This window comes from Empidonax traillii, unplaced genomic scaffold, assembly GCF_003031625.1.
Source record: "Empidonax traillii isolate 1590-97213 ecotype Southwest subspecies unplaced genomic scaffold, ASM303162v1 scaffold140:size1466565, whole genome shotgun sequence".
In the NCBI taxonomy this organism is placed as follows: Eukaryota; Metazoa; Chordata; class Aves; order Passeriformes; family Tyrannidae; genus Empidonax; species Empidonax traillii.
In genome coordinates, this window is record NW_020955333.1 from 523,775 (window position 1) to 550,066 (window position 26,292).

Consider the following 26,292-nt stretch of genomic DNA (forward strand, 5'->3'; position numbering starts at 1 on the left):
CAGATTTTCTTATCTTAGCAACTTGGGCTTAGATTCATGGCTTCTGGTATTACTAGATTACTTCCACAAAACTCTTTTGTTTGGTCACATTCTAGGAGCTACAGCTAGAAAAGAGCCATTTGGTTATGGTACATCAGTCTGTAGTCCAGAGGCAATAGCAGCTAACCAAAAAGCCAGAAATAAGTGACAGTTGCTGAATTAAATTTCCAGTCCGTCTGAAGCTGGAAAACATTTTTAAGCTACTAAGAACATCCCCTGTGCTACATAAATCAGTACAATTGCTCTGAAAAAAATACAGCTATGCCAGTTCATGTGATTCAAGAGCTGAACCAGTGAATTTTCCACACTTGAATTTGCAGTGTGTTTGCTGATAAGATCGATTCTGTTTTCACATGGTCTGAATTTTTTCCCCTGTCCCTACACTGTTAACAGATGAATGTAGTGGTTAGTGGCTCCCAGCTTTAAGGGAGTAATTGTAGTCTTTCCCAGGATTAGTACTGACATGTGCAATGATCACATCACTCTTGCGGCTTTCATCTTTCAAGGGAACAGAACATCTCCATGTAAGACACACTTGTGTGCACTGGAAAACCCCAGTGTCTTGTCTGGCTCCTTCCCACCTCCCTCTTTTTGATATGGTATTCCAGAGTCTGTGCAACTGGAAAAACAGCAACTGAAACATGTGTCAGCTTTTCACCAGGGTCATCCTTGGAAAGGCAAAAGGTGCCTGCCTCCCTGCTCCAGTCTACACCACTACATCATTACTCTTGGTTGGACCTCTCACACCTGAGAACTTGCTTCCCCTTCCCCAGCCCCACTATACAATTCTTTGCCCTATACACACACACTTCAGTTCTGCAGAACTAGACCAGCAGTTGCATTTTCACCGTGAAGTTACGTGATTGTATAGCCTTGGCTGAATGCTGAGCAGTTCTTGGGGTTACTCACTGCAGACACAGAGCAGAAGTGGCTGCTTGACAAATAACCCCTAAGCACATGCCTACTGCAGAGGGAACCACAGCCAGAGCACAGAGCTCCACCAAGCCCCAGCCTCCATGTCCCTGTGAGGCCTGGGGAAAGGAGGAGTCCCTCATCCCATCTGGAGTGTAACAGGCAAAGCAGGATCAGCGCCAAACCCCACAGGCTGGTAAATATTGCACCAGTCCATGTGATCGCAAAGCCTGGAGGGCAGCACATAGAGAGGTGGTTCCTCACATTACTGGGCTGTAAACCAGCTGCTTGAATTTTACTTGGGATTTTTTTTTTACAGCCTTATTAACCCTGCAACAGCAAAAACATCAACACAGAGAACGTTCAAATAACTCCAAGCCACTGCAGCGTAACGAATAAAGGCCCAGCTGTTACATGGATATTCAGAGTAGCTCAAGGCACAGCATGAGACCAACATCTGTGCCTCCACCAGAAATGATGTCTGTGCCCTGTTCCGCAGAGGCTTTGCCCACTCCTCCAGCCAGGAGAGGTCACTGAGCCAGCCAGTAAGACATGATGAAGACAGAGATGAGGTATCACCCATGTGTTGAACATGCTCCACTCAGCCCACGGCTCCTTGGGGAGCCAGGCAAGTAGAGAGTTACAGCAACAAAACCATGGGGTCTATCGTGGTAGCACATACAGCAGCAAAAGCGTCAAACTAAAGCAGATGTCAAAAGCTAGTGCCTAGCCTGTGAATGCTCTCTCCCACACCTAGTTAAAAATGCATTCAGAGGAGCATCAGCAATCAAACCGGTCTGTCACAAGACAAAGGCTGGACTGAATGTGCACTAAAACCAACTGAGCGTGCAGTAAGTTTGGAGCAGGTTTCTGAACTAAACCCCTCTCTCAACAGCCCATGCTGCACCAGCTCGTCCAAGCTTCTTCCCAGAGCGCTGAACACCACGATGTGGCTGCAAAGGAATGGTGCATATTGGAAAAAGGGGTATCAGAAGCTGTTACAGTAAGTTTGAGTAATAATTTTAATATATTTTTTAAGCACAGAAAAATAAAAACATCTAAAAGCAAACGCTTCCTTGGTCACTGAGTTCAGCCAGTCCCACAGAAATCTCCTTTCATATATCACCATTAAGCGAGTGGCTAAGGGGAGGCAATCCTGCTCCTCCTCCTCGTGGTATTCCAAGACACGATGGCAACAGAAACATTAACTTCCTGCTACAGAGCCACAGTCAGTTATATAGACAGGCTTACTATAAATACAAAGATTATCTACCAATTCCTTTAGGCTTCTGTGGTAATGGTTAGTCACCGACAGCAGTGACGGGTTGGACATTAGGTTGCAACATAAACCCAACATTACTACCATGTTAAAATATTTTAATTCTGAGATCTGAGAACAATTTTCTCTCACACACAAAAGTATAAAGCAGCATGCACACTTTTGAACATGTAGCCTATCACCAGAGAGGGTGACAACTTGGAGTTAACCTTCTGAGAGTAAAAAATACATATATATAGTAATAAACAGAAAGACATATAGTATTTTTTACATATGTGTATATATTTACACACACATGCTGTATGTCTGTACCTTCATTTCTGTAAATACTGTCATTGTGGTATGTGATTACGTTACCAAGAAGTTTGAGAACACACTTTTTCTAAGCATCTTAATTTGAAGGATTCATCTTCTTCACTCTGTCCAGAGGTTCTGATGTCATGCCTTCCTCCCTACCCTATAACCTCTTCTCCTCTCCCATCCCTTCCCGAAGGCTGAATTTAGAAATTAGGATAATTTTTTTTAAAAAAATGCAGCTGAAAAGAGTAGAGGAAGAACTTTGTATCCCCTTAACTTACAAGTGTTATAAAAAAGTAACCCAGGTAGGACCACTGGGTCAATAATAAAAACCTGCAGATAGTTAGGAGTAATACATAGTTCTGAAATAGATCCCTCCACTTCCCACCTTCCTATTTAATTTTTAACAGTGAACATGGATCCCTGCAGTTAGGGGGGAAGAAGCTGAGACAGAATTTCAGTTTTTTATTTGTGAAGTCAGTCAAGTATATTCAGTTTCCAAAGAGTTTTAAAAGGGAGAAACCCAGAAAATACAACATATCTCCACAGCATCAAAACCATTAAAGAAAAAGATTATAAAATCATACAGCTGAGTCAGCACTGGTTGGAGAAAGAAACTCTACAGTAGGAACCAAGAGGTTACTATCATGGCAATGCACTGATCTGAGCAGACAATACCCTTGTGCCACCACTGGAAAGCTATTGATCCAACTCATCAGTAACAGCAGCCAAATCTTAGAAAGAAAAGGCTGATGTGCAACATGCTGGTTATTACAATGCTCACTCTCCTCACAGGAATATAAAATGGCCAGTCTCTTCGCGAACGAAGAACCGGGGAAGGTCTTTCCACCTTCCAGCCTGCGCATTGGATTTTTTAGGTGAGACACAGTGTGCGCGGAACTGAGCCCACCCTTTAATCCTGAAGTTCGTCTGCCGGGGCCAAGCACGCTTGGACGGTGGCAGCGAGGTCCTCAGGACGTAGATGGATTGCCTTACGGGCTAACAAGCTCCATCTGCCCGGGGAGGGGCCCCGACCGGGAATCGAACCCGGGTCTCTGCAGTGACAGTGCAGTGAATTTTCCCCTGGACCACCGGGGGCTATTCCTCACAGGAATAGCAATCAACTGTCAGGAGCCACGAACTTCATGCCATTCTAGCACCAAAGGAAACTGGTCCTAATTATGAATTTCTCAGATTTTCTTACTCAGAAATAAAAGTGTAACATGCTGCTTTATTTTATCAACCCTTTATCTAAAGCCAGAGTCTGTTCTTGTGTTTTATAAGGCATCACATTTCATCCATTTAACTACCACTGAGCTCAACTCCTCTTTGGGTGTCTTGATCAGACAGGATATCAGTCTTGATGTGAAGGTATCAGAGGTCTAGTTTTGTGCTTGTGATAATTATACTCACTCTAAAAGTTGATGCCTCCTATCCCCTCACCTTCCTGATTTCAGGATGTTGGGCTTTATCTGCCAGATACTGGAAATTATTACAACTTTCTCCATTACATCAGAAGCATTTCAGTATCCATTACTTTCTTCCTGTTACTTCCTCTTGCCATAGTTATGTCCACCATAGTGTCCCCTCCATGGTGGGAAAATCCTCTGTCCTTTACCTCCAAAGTAAACTTGATAACCTATGCAATACTCATACTATGTTTCAGTCCACCAAGGAACCAGATAAATAATCCAGCTGAGGAGACGCCTGTCCTCTAGCTGTACCACCCCTCAGTGGGTTACAGTTCCTCCCACCATTCAGCAGCTGACTTGGGAGCTGCTCAGCACAGATTCTCTAGACCCCTAACTCCAACATCAATCACCATGACCATTTGAGCAGCATTTTACCTTTTTTGTTCCCAATCCTTAATAAACCAAAATGTTCTGCCATTTCCCAGTCCCACCCAATCCTACCAATTAGATCTCTAGTCTCCAGGACATGAGAAATAATTTACTAAGGAACTGACTTACTGTTACATATTAAAACAAAACAAAAGTTAGAAGAGGCTGGCAAGGACTGGCTGTACACAAACAGAATGCCAGAAGATACCACCTGGCCACCTCATTTTATTGCAAAAATCAGTTTCCTCCCAAGGGAACGTTCATCCATCCAAAACAGAAGCTGCAATAACCTTGTTAAATTCCCACTGATGGGAAACACCTGCCTTGCATTGTGTACACACTGGTAACTTCTGAGCCTATGCTGCTGCCTAGATACAGGTGTCCTTGTTAAAAAAAAAAAAAAATTTTGACCTTAAAGCTAATCCACACATGAATGTAGGTCAAATTGCTCCACCTGTGTGTATCTAGTCATTGCACATGTTTTTCTGACAGAACTTCTGTCCATTATCAGGGAAACACAAAGGAGAGCTGCTAAGGGAAAAAAGGCAGATGGTGACAAGACAGCAAAAGTTGTAATGAGATCTCTCAAAGTAGAAAAAGAGAAACTATCTAAAGCTAAAACTGTATTTTTTCAGCCTTTTTTTGTAGCATTGGCAAGTAAGAGTAGATTTTAACAAATCCTACTAGCAAACAATAAAAAAATCCAAATATATGCAAATAGAAAAAGAGCACTAAAAAGGAGGAGTTTTGTTGTAGAGTTTGGGTTTGTTATTTTATGGTTTGGTTTGGTTTTGGGTGCTTGTTGGGGTGGGGGTTGAGTATTAAAAGAACCTGTCCTTTAGCCATCTCTTTCCAAGACAGTGCTGCTACACTGCTGATGCAGCACCCAGTGCCTGTCAGATTTCTTTCATAACTGCATCAAAGTGTCGCTTCCCATCCAAATACAACATGGATTCTGAAATAAAGTGGAGAAAAGACAGAACCACATTAGAACTCAGTATCAATACTGAGCAACTACAGCTACATAGATTGGCAAATGCAAGAAGCTATCCACACTGTCATCAAAGCATAAAAAAAGTATGGTTTGCCATGAAATTCTGTTAAATTATTCAAACGAAAAAGTTCATCTATTAAAAATTACCAGTGTTCCAAGAGAAAGTCATCTTTTCTACAGAGTTATGATGACAACAGATTCATTGGATACTTGCCTCCATATGTATTAGGTACAACCCGTGGGACCTCATTTTCTGATATAAATGTAAAATGGAAAATATTGGTAGTATGGTGCTCCCTGGTATTTGCATCATAAACTTCAGTGTGCACTCGAATCTGGATGTAGTTTTTTTCTGTGTAACAGACCTACACAGTGAAAACAAGAGTTATAGCTTGTAATTTATCACTGGTGCTGAAAACTGCAACAGACTTCATTACACCATTTAACAAGAAAAGTCACACGCTCTCATAGTGCACTGTTCATTATCAGTGACTAGCAGCGATCACAGCAAAGATAAGGTTTGCTCCTTTTTGAAAAGAAATCAACTCCTACCTGTGCAGAAAGCAGTAATAAGGATCCAATCTCAACTGGCTTCTGAAACATGATATCATCAACAGATACAATAAAGGGTCTGGAACCCCTGAGGGAGCAAAAGAGAAATTTTGTCTCAAGAATAAAAACGATGTTTGGAGAAATTTAAAATATTTTATTGCCAGCATTTTAATGAAGGATTGCTAGAAAACAAATCTCTTCCTTAAAAAAAAGCCACAGAAAGTGCTAATGAGTTATGTCATCACCAAAGACAAAAATAACTGGAAGAAATCTTTCACAGCAATAAAAGTACACGGTCTTTGAGGACATGTTATTGCATCATTATTGTATCTTATGACTTCCACTTGCAAGGCAATCTTCATGCCACCATTGCTCAGGCCTCAGTTTTCCAAGCACTGACACAAACCACTTAACTTTGTATCAGGCAGTGCACGCTCCATTTAATTTACACATAGACCTTTGCTGGGTGATGACTTCAGTCATGCTCAAGCAGTCACCAGAAGTTCAGAAACCATTCCTCTTGTTTATGGAATGAAAGGATGCAATATTTATTTGATAGAACATCTATTCTATATGGTTACAAAGAAAATGAATCTTCAGAAGTTCATCTGAATACCTTGGTAAGTTAAAAGAAAACAGAAAATGGATGTATTTTCTGTCTTGACAGATGAGGCTTAAAAACCAAGCTCCAAGGAGCAAGATGCAAATCTCTTTGTAAATACAACAGGTGCCCTAAGTAAAACAGCACTGTGCACTAATAGTTCAAGATTCTACTGGACACCTAGGTTTTCTCAGCTCGGATTGTCATTAGGTTGGTTACCTTGGCCTTCCTGACCTATGTATATGTGCACAGTGATCTGGATTATATAAATATTCCAGGCCTACAACTCACCCATAGCTGCAAGCAGTTGCCCATCCCAGTTCAAATGCCTTTCTCATGAGAAAACCCCCAAAGATTCTATTGAAGATGTTTCGTTCCTGTATGTAGAAACAAAAATTAAAATTCTTTTCAAAGCATTGTGCTGAAGTTTGCACTTCAGTTTACAGTATTTTACAGAAGTCTCAACAGCTGAATATATAAAAAGCACTACTGAAATATACATGCAAAATTTAAAATGCCCAAGGCAACTTTACTTAATAGGAGCTCATCTGCCTCATTTAAAAACATAAGATAACAACTCGAAATTGTGTCAGCAATCAAAGGCCAAACATTTTGCGAACACTTTATGCAGGAATTTCTTCACACAGAATGAATAGTCTAGTAAGAAAAGAAGGTCACTAAAAATCTTCTATTTGGCAGTGGTAATCTATACAAATAACAAAAAACTGGCAAAAGAAACTAGGATCTAAACACATTGCAAGGACTGTAGAAGTGAAACAAAATAATAGTTTGACTAATCTTACTCAAAAATTCAACCCCTCCCACTAGACCAGAGCTCAGAGTCCCATCCAGCCAGGCCCTGAACGTTTCCAGGGATGGAACATCTACAAATTCTCTGGGCAACCCATTCCAGTGCCTCACAACAGTCACAGTAAAAAATTTCCTCCTACAATGTAATCTAAACCTTCCCTCTTTCAGTGTAAAGTCACTCCCCTTTGTCCTGTCAATACATGTCCTTGTAAAAATTCCCTCTTAAAGTTACTTCTTAAGTACCTTTCTGTAATGCATTAATATTTTTCGAAATACCTGAGGATGGCAGATCTGCAGGCCTTTTAGCTTTGTATCTTCCATCCACACTGAATTGGGTGGTAATTTACGACTCCGGAAACTTACTGTCCTTTGGAAGAGACAAAAACCTTTATAGTCCACAGAATTAGCAGCAAATCAGCAGCTAAAAATGAATAAATAGCAAATGCAGACACACATTTAAAAAACCCCACAAAAATACAGAACACCAAAATAAACCCAGAACAGAAAAGGTGTCACTAAACACTTTTCCAACAGACCCTTAACCTTACCTAAGGCAGTGCTTTGATTTGCTACTGCCATAAACCTACACTCCTGATCTTTCAAAAACTTCTGCTACTGTTCAAGTTTATGTGAATGACAAGGCTCGAGAAAAGAACATGAAAGAAAAGATGAATCACAACCACAAAGCATACACTTTGTCAGAAAAACCTTATTCTGTTTAAGTCATAATAGGAATTAAAAGCACGCAGTGAGCTAACAGAATAATTCAACATCAAACATGCAGACAGTCTGAGGCTTTCAAATCCAGACAGAACGTGTACAAAATACATCTGCTAATTTTAAGGGAAAGCATGTCTCCCTTTAGTAAACAGCTTTAAAAACAACAAATGTATCATTTTAATAAGTTTCAAAAATTATAAATTATCACAAATATAACACTGTCATTAGACACTGTTCTATCACCATTAGCATCAGATGATTTCAAACCAATCTCAAATATAAGAGAAGTATGCCAACAACAGTCTCTCTCAAATAATGTTGTCAGATATTTTATTTAAAACACACTACAAGGTTATTTGGTCATAACATGGCCAATTCCCACCCTCACAGTTTTTTTTAACTTCTTAGACTGTAGAAGTCATGGTTGCAAAACCAATCTATTCCCTTATTTGGTTAAACATCATTTTTCCTTTTTCCTCAAGATCATTCCTAACAGCTTGCTCAGTTCTTTGTTGCTTTCACCCTCTTGGCACAGCTAACCCTATGTAACAACAGAAGACTCTTTTGAGAACTGCAAATGTCACATTAAAGTTTGTACCTGTATCCCAAATAAAATGCCATGGAATTTAAATGTGTGCATTTATTCCAGATTACCCTCTTACGAGCACCCACTCAAAAGGCACTTTTCTCTTTCATAATACATCGGTTCTCCTCGCCCACTCCCCTTCTTACTTTGTGTCCAAAGTATTAAGGAATATGTCATGCACGATGTTTCTTTCTTCTGCAGTGGGAGCCATTTTCAGTAAGGAAGCAGTGCTGAAATCAATCCTCCTCAGCTTGTTCACTAAATATCAAAAAAAACCCTCATAGTAATATAGTTCAAAGTAAAAAACAAATAAAGGCTCTGACAATTTTGACTGGAAATCAACTCTTTCCTTTTTTCTTTTTTTCCCTGTAAGTTAAAAGCTGTAACTTCACAGTCCAATCAACTGAAACACAAATTTGCCTTTTGGAATTGACTGCATCAAAGAAGAAATAAAGCAGAAGTTTACTGCTACCTCACCATTTTGATGAAGCACTTCAGTACCTGTACTATGACACCCACTGCTTCTACAGAAAACTTGAGTACTACCCTCAAAGTACAGAAAAACATATCTAACAAGAGACCCTACAGAAAAATCAGCTTAGGGTTTTGCCATTAGCTGCAACGATTGAAACTTTAGCTTAAAAGATCTTCTGCCCAGTTTATTCAGTCTTCAATGTTTATCTAATTCTCTGCTTTAAAACTCTATCTTGGAACAAAAGAAGATGGAGCTACACACTCCTTCTCCTGCTCTCCCCCTTTCTCTTTCTCAGTTTCTTTCCAAAGGGAACATGGGCACTCAGACAGTAAGGAGCTCTGATGCACTTAGCAGGTCCACCATGGGGTAATCCATCAGCCAGAGCATTAGGAGAGCAGAGGGAGCATCCTGCAAACACAGGAGTCCAGAGGATGTGCAGAGCACATCAGGAGCACCCTTCTCCCTCAGTTTAGCCAAAAGTTTTCAAGCAATGAGAGAGCAGGCTTTTAAACTCTCTTACATTACTGACACACATGAGCTGGAAAAAAAATTTAATTTTAAATAAATTAGGAGCATTTCTAAGTAGCAGAACTACTGAAGTTTACTTCCTTCCAGCTATTAAGTCAAATCTGAGGCAGATGTACATACTACCAGGAAATACGACATACATTCCCCTTGCTTGAAGATTTTTTCCTCCTCAGGACCCTCAGGAACGAGTGGATTAACAAATGCTGGCCTATGGACAGGAATTTTTTTTTTTAAGTTACAAGCTTCACAAGAATTTATCCTATACATACATTATACCAGTCTTCCATTTTTGCTTACAAACATGCTACGAGATGAAAATACATACTTCAGGTTATATCATAGAAATAATTGCATTATTTCATAATGTGGAGCTGCCAAAAGAACATCCCATTAGCTTTAACTCTGAAGAGGCAGTTAAGTGATCCAAACACTACCTAGTGTAATTAAGAAAGATGCGTGTCTGCCTCTCAAGAAGCTAAAATGAAGATTATTCAAGCAGAAGGCTGCTTAGAAACTCAGCAAATGAAACCATGATGATCTAGGATAGACTAAACCAAAAACTGACTGGTGCCATTCCTCCTAGAATAGAAAAAACACGATGGCATAGCTAGCAAGTATTTTATAACCTACATGCTCCCATGACAGCCTTATCAACAGCCAAAAGCTGTTTACCATGTGCGCTACTTATCAAAGAAGATTATGACATGCCTTGAGCACAAATTTGTATGTTTATTTTACTGCACAAGTAAATTTACTTTAACCTAATTATATGACATTTAATTATTTTCACAAGTAAAGGCAAATGCTTATTTTCCAGAGCTGTTCTTCCCTGTAATTCCTAATTATTATTTTTCTATTGCTCCAGATAACACATACATAGACACACACAGACACACACACACAAGTATATGCTGAACAATCCACCTCTACCCCAAGCCTTTACTTGTGCTGGCAGTAAGAGGCACACAGAGAGAGGATCTTCTCTCCTATAACTACTCTTTCCTGGTTTGCTAAACCTCTGGATTTTCAAGACAAAGCAGCTCCTTCTCCACTGTAGAGTTTATTTAACCTCTCCTCAGCTCAGGACACATCTAGCTCAGCTCTCCTGCCCAAGCCCCAAGCTTCTGAGATGTCGGTTTGCTATGGTCCAAGAGACACACAACTACAGTTCTGTGGCACTACAGCCAACCTATCGTACCCTGTACCTCTCTGAAGGGCTTTTACCTCACATAAATACCCTCCTTATATGGACAGAAGCACAGTAGGCTTGTGTCCAGCCAGCCATCAAATGTGATCCAATTATTTTGCAAAATTAGTCCTTAGAATGGGAACCATAAATATAAATGGTTTTCTTAATGTATAGTAGGTTCATTGGTTTTAAAAAAAAACCTGAAGGAAACCAATCTAAAAACTACTTCTAATGGTATCAGGACTACATAATTAAATAAAGTAAAATCCTTTAATTAAACACATCCTTCTTCATTAAATACAAGCAATTATTTAAACTAGTTGGAAATGGGAAATAGTTTATTACTTTGACAGGCTACACAGGAAAGAGGTTAAGGAATACAACCATTCTTCTGATGCTGGAGTTACAAAGCAAAACTGAAACTAAGCAGCCTGTTAGGTTAATGACTAAGGAATCATAGACAAAGTAAAACCAGAAAAATAACAAAACTAGCCTTTAGGGGTTTTTCAAGTTCTGTGGGAATACTTATCAGTTCCATGTTAATTACACATGCAAGTTGCAGCCTGAATTGTTCTGGTGACACTTATCAAGTGTCTATTAGGGAATTAATAGTATTGTTCACTCAAAGACCATTTAACTACTATCTTTATCTTTAGTTGTATCAACTACTAGAATGCAAGTGGGTTTCTGGCAGATTTATTCACTTCTTGTGTTCATTCAGGCCAGTCACTCAAACAAAGGGAAAATCTGTTAAAGAAAAGGGTCAGATCCCAAGACTACCAGCAAATCCTGATATCATCTGACTGCTGAAATCAATACTCTGAAGCTTGTCACAGGAAAGTTAACACTTGCCAGCAGAAAACACTGACTATGTGATTTATTTCACACCTACATTATAGAGCTTCCACACACACAGAGCAAGCTGCCACATTTGCCATCTTCAGCACAGCAGGAGTCAGAAAACTATTTTCCTGTCCTACAAATTACCGTTTATTCTCTGGATCCCGGGCCACCATGACAAAGGTTGCATCTAACACAGGGCTGTAATCACCATCATGCAGCTAAGAGAGACAGAAAAAAATGTATAATTAAACCCTAAAATTATAAACGTGCTTAGTAAGGTCTTTAGTTGACATCAACTATGCGACCACACCGTTTATTTTGCTTGCTTTCACATTCTGTCATACCTTCCAACATCTCTCACAATAGGTCAAAGATAAGGAAATAATGCAAATTAAAACTTTAGATTCAGGAATTCTGCAATGAAACATTTAGCAGGGAATGCTTATTAACTGCTTTCAGCTGGGAGGGGGAGAAAATCAACACAGGCACTGCAAAAGTACCCACTTAACATTTATTCTGAAAAATGCCAAAAAATACTTTTTTTGTTAATACCAAATTGCCACTAATACCAGCACTGCAAGGAACTCAGACAATAAAGGTGTAACATTATCCTCTACATAAGAGATTTTATTTAGGGAGACCAAGTGAATAGAAAATATTTATCTGTTTTTCTGAATTATTACAGAATCATAGAATCACAGAATTATTTGAGTTAGAAGGGACCTTAAAGACCATCTAGTTCTAATCTCCCTGCCATGGGCAGGGACATTTTCCATTAGAACAGGTTGTTCAAAGCCCTGTCCAGTCTAGCCTTGAACACTTCCAGAGATGGGGCATCCACAACTTCTCTGGGCCACCTGTTCCAGAGCCTCACCATCCTCACAGTAATTTCTTCCTAATATCTAATCTAAACCTACTCTCTTTCAGTTTGAAGCCATTGCCTCTTGTCCTGTCACTACAGGCTCTTCTAAGAAGTCCCTCTCCATCTTTCTTGTAGGCTCCCTTCGGGTACTGGAAGGCCACAACTAGGTCACCCCAAACCCTTCCCTTTTCCAGAATGAACAGCCCCAGTTCTCTCAGCCTTTCCTCAGAGGGGGGGTGCTCCATCCCTCTGATTGTTTTAGAGGCCCTCCTCTGGACTCATTCCAAAGGAGCCACTAGTATCATTTAAGTGTTTATAGCATAACTTTTTTACTCTAAATAATTAAATAACTGAATTAATGTTTCAGTTAACTAATGAATTCACAGCAATTATTTCTTAGAAATGTTAAGATTTTTTAAATTTAATTATTAATGTTCCTTTTGCTTCCTGCATAGTGTACCCTAGTTAAAGCCTTCATTTATATTCTATTATTATTTAATAACTCATTAAAAAAATTATGCTACACAGTAGATAAGATGAGCACATGAGGTACAATTTAACACCAAGTCTGAATATCAACATTAAAATTCATAAATCTATAAAATGCAAAGGCATAAGGGAAAAAAAGTTTTTCAGACGCAGGGAGAAGCTTTGAGATCATGCAGAGCACAGAGTACTGTGCTGCACTTTAAGTACAAAATACTGGTTAAGAAAAATGCACGTCTTGAAAGATTAGCAAGACTGCCTTGCTGCACCGAGACTACTGGAAGTTGTCTTGGTCTGCAGAACACTAGGGCTGTCTCAAGCCCTTCAGAAAGTTATTCTGAAATATATAATTTAGATTGCTCATGCCATCATCCAGAATTTCCCCTGAAGCACCTCATGCCTGTCATAAGATGGAGAGAAGTCACAGGAACTAACCTGCAGCATGTGCATTGTCACTTCCATTGAGGTCTTCCCAACCCAAGAAACATTGCCTGTGAATTTGATGTCACAGTCTGGATATATAATCTTCTTGCACAAATCTACAAGACAAACATTAGGGGTTACTGGAGACAGATCACTCACATCTATTACCAGAAAGGCCAGATCCTCTAAGGCCTTTCTGTGTTGTCAAAGTGGCAACACAGGCAAAGACAACCCGGAAAAGCCGGTTGTTGCAAAGGACCAAACTGCTGGTCTGCAGTTTCTGCCTTTCCAGACTTCTCAAGCCAGAACTGGAGTAGGAAGTAGTCACACAGGTGGACAGCAGACCCCTGGAGGTGTTCAGCAGAACATGTGACACAAGCAAGGTCCCAACTCCACCAGAACAAACACTGGGCCATAATGAAGCTACGAAACCCATATGCCAAGAGAAAACTAAACACAGAAGTGCAGGAAGCATGAAAGTTGTGTTTTGAAGTGAAGTGAGAGACAAAATGAGCAAAAGCGCTACAAAACCCTCTTCCCTACTCCCTTCAACAGAAGCCACAATACTCCAGAGTTCAAGGCCAAAAAAAGATGAAGTGAACTAAACTGGAGAGTGAAGAAGGTATCCTCAATAACAACCATGGGAAGGCAGTGGCTGCTGAAAGAGTAAGACAAACAGATGAAGCCATTTCTACTGGCCAAATTGCCACTTACTGATCTTATCCACCAGAGCTGTGACTATGGATAAGGGAGACTTTGGCTGCATTTCCTGCTTGGTGTGAGTGTAGCAAATAAGAACTGTGGAGAGAACAAAAAATTGAGTCAGCTCTGTTACGAAAACATTAGTAGATCAAAGCCATCTTTGCAAAGCATGAGAAGTATCTGCAAAACACAAACTAAAATATCTACTGTAGGAAAGCACAACTTCCACATTTTCATGCATGTAACACATGGGATTACTATAAAGAAAACAGTGATGCAGCCACTCAGTTTTATGCATATTTAGTCACTACAAAGAGAAATTTAGCTAAGCACTTTAAATCAACCCATCACCCTACTTCAAATCCCACATAATCTCTTTCCTCTACTCCTGAAACCCACTGTCTCGGACTCTTCCTATCTTCTGTTTTGATTTCATGCAGGTTGTCCAAGGATACATGCCATTTGAGGACTTTTAAAATACTGATTCCTTTAAAGAGGTGAAGATTAAATAGGCTGTGCCTTAGAGGCATGAAAGCACAGTCAGAGATATTTATCACACTACAGTCACTACCAGCCAAACCACTATTTAAACTAATTAGCTTTGTTCATAAGAGCACATCCAAGTAAACAGACTCCTTAGAGTAATTCAAGGCTGCAAAAACAGGGTTTTTCTGAGTGCTCATGTGACTTTCACTCAAAACAGATTTCCATAATCAAAAGTATCTGTTTGGACTTAACAAGATAACAGAAGAAAGATCTCTGTCCTTCCAAGTAATCTATTTTTTCCCTTAAAATTACTGGAGACACAATTCTAAAACCTGTTATGCCTATCAACTCGTTACATCACTATGGCCATCCTGAATATTGTCTAATTGGGACAGAATCTTGATTAACCCAAAACAAGACATCCCCAGTGGAACTGACAGAAGCACAGTATGACCACAAACAAGGCAAAGACATTCTGTGCCATCACAGCTAAAAATAAGGTCTTCACAGATTTTCAGGGAAAATAGCCAAGGCACAGAATGAAAAAACAGGCTTATCTCATCTAATAGTGGAGGGTAGCCAACAGTTTGAAGTCTCCTTTTCTAATTCAGGACAGGTGCTGAAGACAGTACCTTCCACCTCCTCGAAGGAAATATAAATCATCCAGCTATTGTGTCTATCCTAGACAGACATGCTTTCACTTGCTTCTCTGCCTTCCTCAATTTTGTGTATCTGGACCTTCAGAAGGAACAGAAAAAACTGTTCCACTCACAGCTTTCCCTTAATAAGCACTTATCCTTTGTCAAAAAGCTCAGCTGAAAAGCTTCCAACCAGCTCCAGAACTCTGATGAAGACAGAAGTCACCTGGAGACTTTTTAAGATAAAAGTATCTCCAAGTTCTATCAACACTTATTTTAACTGCAATACAAAAGTCAAAGATCTTGAACTTTTCAAGACTACAAATAAATAAAAAGAAGAAAAAAAATTAAGGATGCTAACTAATGAAATAATTGAGCTGGTTTTACCCTTAATATCAATTTGGAGACAGAACCCAAGAATATACATCAGTTGTTTTTAATTTGTTCTCAGTGCTTACATTCTGTTCTTTCCAGATTATACTCTCTTCACCCCAAAGGGAAGATTAAAATATTTCCAACCTCTGTTGGGTTTTGTGTCAGGTTTTTTTGAGTTTTTTTTAAGAAAAAACAATCAAAACTTTTAATTTTCAATGCACACTGTGCAAATTATCTCTGAGTTAACACTCAATGCAGATTCATAATCTAAAACCACTTTTCAGTAAATTATTCTTGTAACTGGTCCTTTAAAAATTTGACAGAGGCAAGAAGCTGAAGTGGAACAATTTTGAATCTGTCTGTTCTTTATCATCTATCCTTTCTTTTCAGCATCAGTGTCTTCTTTTTTTCCCCTCCCCTTTGAGATAGCACAGTTATGGGATTCCCTGCCTGAGGTCATACTGTATCACACCAAACAGTGCTCAGCAGTACTCAAAGTCACTTTGTGGAGTGTTTAAAAGGGCACAAATACACACCTCCTAAACTGTCCAGATCTTCAAGTATCCTTCCAAACCTGTAAGACAGGGGTTTTGACAATTAAATACCTACACACAGCAAATGGAAGTTAACAGTTTCCTGTATGTGTAACATGGTTGCTTTGTTACCTCACACTGTTGTGTACGTTCAGGTATTTTTCTCTTATTTCAGGCTGACTTCCCAGAGGTAGAATAACTTCCAAGTAGCTATCCTTCATTCTCCTAGCAGGGAGGTCTTCCTGACGTTTTGCCAGTAACGTATGAAGAGCTTTTCTTTCTTGCATTGCTTGCACATGATCACTGGTAAGAAAAAAAAAAAAAAAAAGTTCTGTCTGGAGTACGAAACAGAACTGCAACCCTAGCTAAAAGATGTCACACTGATGATTATCAAAATGAAAAACAAAATGTAGTACAAATAGCAGGACACAGTAAGTGTGCTTTGAAAAGAAAGGGAGATGCACATAACGAGAGACGCTAAGCAAGACTACTGCATAAAGCTTTGAAATAGCTTTGTGTACAAGTGGCAAGCACATACTTCACACTTATGAGCAAAAATAATTCTGAATGTTACCAAAATGGCTCCCCTTGAAAAGAACTAATCAGGCATTATTTAATCTATAAGTTTCTGTGCATACTCATGTCTTCCTTCGCTACAGTATCACAACTCTTGCCACAATGACAATTTTAAAGAACTGAACATCAATTTATAATCTCTCCCAAGAAGCAGCTGTACAGTGTTGGCTAGTACTAAAAACAAGGGAACTAACCTGCTAAGACTTGCTATCATCCACAGGAGACTTGCCCCTTTACAGCACCAGTTCACAGAGCAAGCTAAAAGACAGGGAAAACCAGCCCATTTCTCTCTCTCTCTCTTCCTACCCAGACATCTTACGAATATACAGAAAAGTTACAGAAAGAAACAATACAGAAAAGGGAGCACTGCTCCTTCAGAGCTGCTTTTCCAGCACCACCAACTCAGAAAGGCTGCAACTCCCACAGCCGAATAAGGGCCAACTTACTGTCACTTCTCTGCAATCTATCAAGTACATACCTGTGCAAGGAACCAACAAGATGTAACAATCTCGCCCAACACTCTCTCTTACCTCTTCCACCAAAGTTCCCTCCTCTTAAAGGTGCAACCTAACTGAATAAAGCAAATATTTCATAACAGCCCTAGAATCTATTAAAAACCTAAGGGTTAAACTTGCAACAGCTCCAAGGAGTATGCAAAACTATGGATCCATTTCATAGAGCAAGGGAAGGCACAAAACACTAAGCAACCAACGTTAAACTTCTGGATATGGGCCATTCCTTCAGCTGTGCATGACGCGTTGCTGAGATCAGTGACACTGTGCTTAACAAAACCAGAGAGGGAAAGAGAGAGGGGGACAGAGAGAGGGAGGAGAAAGGGAGAACCTTTTCACCAAAAAGAAATTTTGTCTAAAGTTTTGACTTTGGATGAATGCTGGATATTAGCCATTTAAGATGAAGGCTTACTTGGCTTGAGTTTTCTTTCAGAAAGTCAAGCTTCACCATATTTATATTCCCTCTTCTGTTTAATAAGTTTTGGGGAAATATGAATAATCCACGATCAAAGAAAGTAAAAGCCTAGCAGAAAACTTCAGTTAGTTTCATCTGTTTGTTTGTTTTAAACAGGAGATATGGTTTACCCCATCTGGGCAACATGACTACCACAGAGTTCAGAGGAAAGAGAAAGATAACAACCTCCTCTAGAGGGTTAATGTTTGAAGTTATGCCACTGCACAGAAATAGAACATACGAGATGATTAAGGAAAGATGTAATGTCCAAAAGGATGCACCTTCAGGCTTTTTAAAAAACTTTTTTCCAAGGTCTCTCACTGAAAGGTTTAAGAAAAATAATCAGAGAGTAAATCAGAAATTTGTCTACAAACACAAAGGAAACCAAACAATAAAAATTTAATTATATTCTGTTTTCACCAGTCCCATCCTGGCTCATCTGAGGTCAGCAGCAGAACTCTTCTTGACTTCCACTTCAGAATTTGCATTTCAATATACAGAAGTATTGGGCTCAATACAATAACATTTTTCAACAGACAAATACTGTTACACACTGCAGTACTACTCATACAGTAACAATAATTCATCTGAGTATTAACTAGCACCTGCCCTAAACATTCTGAGAAATGTTTATCTATTTCTGAAATGTCCACAATTCTAGACTATATTTAACAATGAACAGAGTAATAGTTTTAATTACAATTTAGGTACAAAACCAAAACAACCGTTTAAGCAAGATATTTCTTTTTAATAACAAGTGAATACAAAATGCCACTGGCCTTTACAAGACAAATCACAAACTGAAGTTTACTTTTCACAAAATTTATGGTTGAAGGTATTCCTCCAACACGCATCTCTCCTCTCTCCCAGCAATCCAGATGTATGTACACCAGTCTCTCCCTAGCTCAAATTTCAGGACCCCTATCATCCTATTCTCTCAGATTTGTTCTCTTCAGTCATTCTGTGGCCTCAGTTTCATCCCCAGACATGTTCAGTCTCCACATGCATCAACTCTTTGTCAATGCATTTTAAAAGTGAGATCTCAAAGGCTCCATGAGCCTTCCCAACCTCACCATATTAAACCTATCATTCTCAAGCACTCCCAGCTTTGGTCTCCCTGGCTTTACTTCTCCATGGCAGCTGAAGCATTCGGTACTCTGTAAACCATTTCTGTTGCATCCTGTAAAAGACACACCTATCTAAGAAAAGCACTGCTGTGCTGATCCTGGCCTCAGTCTGCTCTCCTTCCAGGATGGGAGCAGTGGAGCAGATGTGACCAGAGCCCTCCAAAATCTCAGTCCTCTGATGGTAGTTCCATATGGAGTCATTCCTCCTCAGCCATTCGGGGCTGTGGGAAAGGCTTTTTCATAAAACAATTCTAGAGCCCTTTCTAGCTCACCCACTGAAAATTTCAAGCCCCCTCATGCTTAGACACTACTCTTACTAAGTAAAAATCAGCTTCCTGGATTCAGGCACTTTTGTTAGCATGCCTACAATTCTGTCTAGATAAACTGAATCAGAAGGCCTTCATCAGACATTCCACCCAGGTAAACCTCTCTTCATTCCCCTATCAGTGCACAAAGTGTGAAGGAAGAGCAAACACAGCCATAAGAAAATAAACAATACATATGGGACCAACCAAGCTGCAATACAGAATACTGAGTTTTCCAGAGCTGCAACAGTAGAGGATTACAGTCAACTCTGGCTTATTCAATGTAATGGAGGTGGAGGAAGGTAACAATAATAATAACATGAATAAAGTCAAAACATCAATTATTTAAGTTATATGTAAATTATTCAAAAATTAAGTTAGAGCATACAAAGGAAATGCTAAAGATGCTCCCGGTTAAGGAGACCCTGTCCAAAGCGACATGCAGCCTGCTTCACAGTGAACCAGCCTCTGAGTCCAGTGCAGGATAAACTCACCACATGGGCAATGCACTTAGAGATAACTCCAGAGGTAACAGCACCATGACACTGTCAGCCAGACTTTACAGCTCTAAAACTTCCATTGGATTCAAAGCTAATGGGACAGTCTTTTACACATCAAGATCACATATTTTTTTCCTTTAGTGCTAAAGATCTTCTGCCAGAGAAAAATCAGAAGTTTGTGATCCACAAAGTACCAGTTCAAAATCCTTGTTTCAACTACCTCAGTTTCACAAATAAAGTAAAATACATTTAATACACACTGTACCTCCAGTTGGTAGATGCTCCCACTATATCCCTCAACTTGTTCCGCACTGGAAAAAAAAAAAAATCAAAGCAAATCAAGCTTAGTTCTGCAAGTGATGAATGTGAGGTTGCCTGGTGTTAAAAGGCATAATCCTCATCCCAGAATAGGAAAATTAAACAAATTCATGCAAATAGCAGCCCCGAAACAAAAGTCTGGCCAAATTCACTGATGCTGTTAGTAGGCATATCACAGTAATGGGATGAGTAACATGGTGCCATAGCTTATTGTGTACAGCCAAGAAAGTGTTTGTTAGTGCAGTCATCTCCAGTGCTAATTAACAGCTGAAACAGAGAGTGGATTGAGATCAGACTGAGGAATTTTGGTATGAAAATATTACAGCCTAAACACAAACTGTGGAGATAAATCAGAAAGTCACAGAAACATAAAAGGGAACAGTACAGCTGGGAGAAAGGGAATCAGAAGAATTCCAATTAAATAATCCCACCCATGAAGGCAAGTAATAGCAGCAGCCTGGCTCTTGCCAGCATTGTTTTAGAACCCAAATTTTTAGCTGTCTCCATGTTATGACACTGAAGATAGGCCTAAAAAATTTATTCTGGTCTTGTTTGTACTGTCAGGGTTAATACAAGTCCTGTACGAGTCTTTCCTAAATTTCAAGAATAATCTGCTCAAGCAGGTTTTCTACTCTTGCTCAGATGAAGTTAAGTGTGCCAGGGTCCCATCAAATCTATTAAACTACTTCATTGCTGTTAGGCAGGTAAATGTTGACTATTTGGAAACACCTGAAAACAAGCAGCAACAATTCCCAAGCTCATAACAGAAGTTGAGAATTGTATAGTATGGATTCCTTGCTTATTTGCAAATATTTTTTATACAAGGAGGTTCAAGTATTAGGACAAAATAGGGACACATCAAGCAAGGGCTACCAAAAAACATCCAAAATTTCATAGTGAAATAGAAAGAGGGCTGCTGATGATCCTCTATCAGGCTTGGTATTTTTCAAGCTAAATGCCCTGTCAGAGTATTCACAGTGATCAGTAAACTGTCCTGTGAACCCTGGAGCAAGCCTAGCATGATTTCCTAGGATTTAAATTCCCCTCTCTCAGTCAGACTCACTCAGCTCTGCCTCCCTCCTTCCCACACAGTTTCTGCCCAAGTCCCCCCACAGCACCACCACAGCAATACCCCACACCTCCTCTTTCTTGTTCCTTCCCCTGCAGCACCCTCAGTCCCTGCCCCTACACTCCCAGCCTGTTTCTGCTCTGCCTGCCCGAGCCAGAGGCAGGCAAAGGGCTGACTGCCAGCCAGCACACAGATCCCAGTCCCTCTCCATCTGCCAGCAAACACCATGGTCTGTGGCTGACCCCAGCACTGGCTCTGGCACTCTAACAAACCTCTGATTTAGAAGCCAATTTCCACAAAGCTTGTGGAAACACATTTCCCTTTGAGATTGGCGGCTCATCTATTTTGGCTGACATCAAGCAACAAAAGACTCTGGAAGAAGAGGGAGACAAGAAGACAGGCAGACATAGACAAAATAAAATAGATTTTTTAGGCCTCATTTATTTATGAAATTAGGCTAAAGTACGTTTTGAAATGAGAAGACTTCCACTATTAATTCTAAGAACAAAAAAAAAAAATTCCAGTGAAAAAAACTGATTAAAAATCTTAAGAGTTGATTTTTTTTTTGGAAGGGAGGAAGGTCTGATTCTTTTTTATTTAAGAAGCAGCAGGCTTATTTACAGAATAGGTACTACTTTCCTGTTACTCATACTCCACCTGTGAAGCTGCCATAGGATGCACTTGGTAAATACAGTGTTAGCAGAAACACTGTTACAGCTTCTAGAACACAAAACCTCAATTTTTCAACAGTGTGCAGATCGTGCTGGGATGGAGGGGGAAAAAACAGCACTTTCTCTTTGTTTAAACTAAGTTCATCTTCCTTTTAAAAGCTCTGAAAAGTCTCAAGTTCAAACCTGCAAAAATGTATATAAGCTGTTACTTCCGTTTAATACTCCTGATTTCAATTTTAGATGTACAAACATTTGCCAGGCTAAGAACACATAATTTTTATCTTTTTTTTTTTTTTCTCCTCCCTGGAAAAACTTTATGGCCCTTCTAGATATCACTTATCTTAAAATAGAAATTTAGGTAGTTAAGCACAAAAATCTATAAACTATTTATCTTTTAATATTTGGCAAATGTCTTAAATGTGCAGCTTATCCAGCTTTACCATGTTGCATATTTCACAGCATCTCCTAAACTGTGGTCAGTAGATCATTAATGCCAGAGCAGCAGGGTCTGAGTTTATTTGCACTGTGCTGTGACAAACGACACAAGGACAGGTGGACAAGATCACTGCATTCATCTTTGCCAGTGAGATCCACATCTTCTGTCCTGGTGCCTTCCCAGGCTGTATCCAGGTTCAGGCAGATCACTGCAATGTATCTGACTACCAGTTTTGGTACAGAGCTTGGTCCAGACTCAGGTGAAAGACGCATATTCCAGTGTTTAAACTGAAGCCAAGTACTGCAGGAGCTGCTGCTGTGAGAGATTTTGTATCCCACGCTCCTCTTAGACACGTGTTATCCAGCACAGCACAAACACAGAGTGCTGACAGAGATCTGGTACAACAATACTGTCACAAGTAAGATCAGAGCCATTCACCCAAGGCAAAGTGGCTGTAAGCAAGTGGACAGAGAAGAATAATAGCATTTCACTTTTCATGAATGCTAAAGTAAGGAGAAACAGTAGCTGAGTGAGTTTAGTGCTATAGCAAATACTTTAATATGTACAGATTACCACAACACACCATTATTCACATGAATAGGTGAATGTCCTGTGGAGTAGAGAACACAGGTTAGATTACCAATCAAAAGAAACAATACAATTTACATCTAATTTAATCTAGTAAGGAGTTACCTGGTTATTCTACCTGCTTCAGTTCCATTCAGGCACATGTTCCTTAATTTTAATAAGTGCAAGCAATCTGTCCTTGCCTGATTTACAGTCAGTATCTTGGTGTTTTCAACTCAGTTTGTCCTTCCCTTACAAGTTAGCTTCCCAGTTCCCTGTCTACTGGCTCTGTGATACCTGCTTGCTGCATAATCCCAAAAGGTTTTTCAAACCCGGTGCTCCCATGTGCTGTTGACAAACACTATTAACTTTGGAAAGAATAACTGGAGCATTTTTCAGGAAGTGGGATGAGAGTTATCTCAGAGGAAACTTCCGAAGTCCTGCTTCGTGTAGCCTTTGGGAGAACCATGGAAGAAGGAAGGGCGCTCACAACTGGGACCCAAAGATGGGAGGAAGCATGTGAAAAGCTAGTAAGAAAAAGTATTTGTTTTTTTGTGAATGCATGGACACATAATTAAAGGAAAGTAGTTTATGTATCAGCAAAGGATTGTGTAACATTTAAATGCTACAATTTTGAAATAGAATCTCAAATGTTTACAGTTATTATAATCCTCAAAATATTAGTACCACTTGCAGCACTAATATTGGAGCACTAATCAGAGGCAAGGTCAGGATGGCCTCAATGCTTCACTGCTTTTACAAGCCTTTTAAACATCTAACTAAACAGTTAGGGGAATATTTGCAAGTATGCAATATTCTGTATACTTGCTTCTCTCTCTTAACGTCTTAAATTACCATTTATTAACAATAATGAAAATAAGTTATCTAATAATGAATAACCCTAATTTTCTCTTTTATTGGCTAACTTCTGTTTTGAGAACAAAGAGGAAAAGAAGATCTCAGACACAAGCAAACCTTCATGAAGGAATTATTTGTATCTGGCTCCAGCCTTTTTCCTCCTGCCCTTTTCTCAGTTCAAGGGATTAGAATGCAAGAAAAAGATTTTAAAGCTTCTGAAACAGGAATATTATGGTTTATTCTATTAGAGTGCTGCAACAGTCTTTCAACACAAATATCTATTGACGAGCAATTTCACGAGGCAATGCTGCTGATCCGATTAAAAGATTTCTCCAAGTTTACAAAATTAACCATATTGACACATTAAAGTTCTGTGAGACATTATTTTCACTCAGTTCCCCCATTTCTTGGTCATTCTCTCCAGTCAGTTATCCTGCCAGAAAAGAAGACACGGTCTTCCAAGACTAGAGAACCAGACAAGACCTTAAATTGCAACTTCAGTGATTATCCTTCTGCCATTAATCCCCAAATAAACACAGTAACTTTCTTCTGCTTCCTAAATACTTATACCATGAGCCAACAGCCAAGACCACGCTCATTATCCAAATGATATTAATTCATGCAGGGACATCACCTGAAAGAATAAATTCCTTAGAAACATCTCTACATCTTCTGGAGTACAGCCAATTACTTTACCTTCAAACATGTCCGGAAGCACTGGGGAGCCAGTGGTCCTAGAAGTGAGTGTCCTAGCCAGAACAGAAGGAAGCTTCCTCATGATGCACAACCTACATGCAGAGCAGAAGAATTTAGTGTCATTAAAAATAATACCATGAAAATAATTTAGCATTTAATTTTGGAATTATGCTGATTACTTCCGAAACACCATTCTTTATTTTCAGGTTAGTTTTTAGAACTGGATACAATCAATACAACAGTTCCAAGACAGTTGAAATTCCAGCTGATTCCTATCCTTATCTGAAAACAGGAAGGAAGGAAGATTCACTGGCAGTAATCGATCTCTTCACTGACTATTCAGATGCCCTGGGACACCAGCTTAGACCCAACACTAGCTTCTACCCTGTAGCATCTCAACACAGACAAGGTCCATGTGCATCTAGGAAATCATCCATGACCCTACCCATACACTTTGCTGGCGTGCACAGCAGTGGAAGGAGGAATATCCCAAGAAGGATTTCTCGAGGTCTCCCAAGCAGCCCCACTGAGCTAAACCCAGTCTTCTCCTCCATGGTTTAGTACTGCAGCAATTCAGGACAAGCCTAAAGTGCAGCATATAATCCTATTAGACATTAGGCAAGAAGGGACAACCCTGAAACCCTACAGAGAATGTAATCCACTCACAATTCAGTAAGTGTTCTACCAGGTAGTGGCCACTACTATTCCTCCAGCAAATAAAACTGTGGTAACACAAAAAGACACAGAGGATCGACAGGTGTAAAAGTCCTTGTGATAGTTCACAGTATCATCCTGACAGGGAACATGGATTACTGGTCCCTTAATTTTCTTCAGCTGGGACTGGGGTTTCACCTCAAAAAAGAAAAGGTGGCAGGTCCTCAGGCACCAGCAGAAAAGTAGGGCCATATCTATCTGCATATATACCAGAAGTACTTAAGAGAACACACACAAAATCCCCTCGGAATCCAGCAGTGTCATATGCACTAGAGATGACGTGAATGGCAATGGTGAAAACGCCTCCGTAACTGCTGGAGCCTCTGGATTCGTGTCTCCCGGCAGGGCCCGCAAACGCCATCCCCTCCGCCCGCGGTCCCACGGGACTGCCCTCCCGCCCGGTGCCCCGGACCGGCCCAGGCGCCGATGGACTTTCGGGTGCCCCGCCCCGACCGCGCCCCGGGGCCCTCTCGGCGGCGGCTGCCCAGAGCACCCCGGCCCCGCCGGGGCCCCGCCGCCTCCGCCCCTCAGGGCCCGCTCCTCCCCGGCCGCCACTCCCCACCCGGGCCAGGGGCAGTGGGCTCGGGGGCGCCTTACCGGGAGGGCAGCATGGTGCTCGCCGGGGCCGGGGCAGTCACAGCGCGGCCACGCCTGCCCCAGGCACGCAGTCCTCCAGTGCCAGCGGCTCGCCGGGCACGAACGGGCCCTGGGCGTGCTCCTGCTGCTCGCAGCCGGCAGCCCTCGCCCTGCCCGCCCCCGGCCCGGCCTCCCCCTGTCCCGGTGCCCGCGCAGCGCGGCCGCTCCCGGGGGCGGAGGTTGGGGCCGGACACCGTTTGTCAGCGGGCGGGCCCGGCAGAGCGGGCGGACCCTGTGTGGGGCTTGTATTCAGTAAACACCGTTATTTTATTTTATTTTAATGCTCGGGTTTTTTCCCTGTGCCGTGAGAAGGGCGGGCCTGGGGCCGGCCGGGCTCTTGTTACACGGCCGTGGGGAGACGCGGCCTCCTGCCCCGGCCCGTCGCTTGGGGGCACTGCTAGGGAGGTAATCGAGAGCCCAGGGAGGTATTCGAGAGCCTTGGAATTTCCTGGGCGGAAGAGGATTTAAGAAAACACAGCCGCGTTAAATGAACTGTGCGCTTTGCACAGGCGAACAATCAACAAATTTAATTCGTCAGAATTGTTTCTGTTCCTGGGAGCTGAAGAACTTTGGAGCAGAGATGGCCTTGGGCCTACACCAGGGTGCTCGGGCAGAGCCGGCTCTGCACAGAGACCGTGAGGACCAGACCTGGGAGCACTCGCCGAAACCGTGTCCGCACCTC

The 26,292-nt window shown here is 40.8% G+C and overlaps 1 protein-coding gene across 6 annotated transcripts; it reads right to left on the minus strand.

Annotated features, from left to right (window-relative positions):
* Positions 1-5,182: 5,182 nt before the first annotated feature.
* ACOT9 (acyl-CoA thioesterase 9) lies at positions 5,183-25,756 on the minus strand. 6 transcript variants are annotated; one of them, XM_027884212.1, is made up of 16 exons: positions 25,572-25,756; positions 24,261-24,352; positions 22,723-22,749; positions 19,911-19,956; positions 16,304-16,474; positions 16,175-16,212; positions 14,152-14,235; positions 13,450-13,553; positions 11,811-11,884; positions 9,775-9,842; positions 8,778-8,889; positions 7,602-7,692; positions 6,807-6,892; positions 5,915-6,002; positions 5,577-5,727; positions 5,183-5,323 (listed from the first exon to the last, which is right to left on the minus strand). In XM_027884212.1, the coding sequence occupies exons 1-16, from the start codon at positions 25,583-25,585 to the stop codon at positions 5,265-5,267; spliced, it is 1,305 nt and encodes a 434-aa protein (XP_027740013.1). In that variant the 5' UTR covers positions 25,586-25,756; the 3' UTR covers positions 5,183-5,264. The 6 variants fall into 6 exon arrangements, with proteins under 6 accessions (XP_027740013.1, XP_027740016.1, XP_027740017.1 ...); XM_027884215.1 differs by lacking the exon at positions 25,572-25,756 and adding an exon at positions 25,208-25,303; XM_027884216.1 differs by lacking the exon at positions 25,572-25,756 and adding an exon at positions 24,543-24,650.
* Between the last annotated feature and the right edge of the window lie 536 nt (positions 25,757-26,292).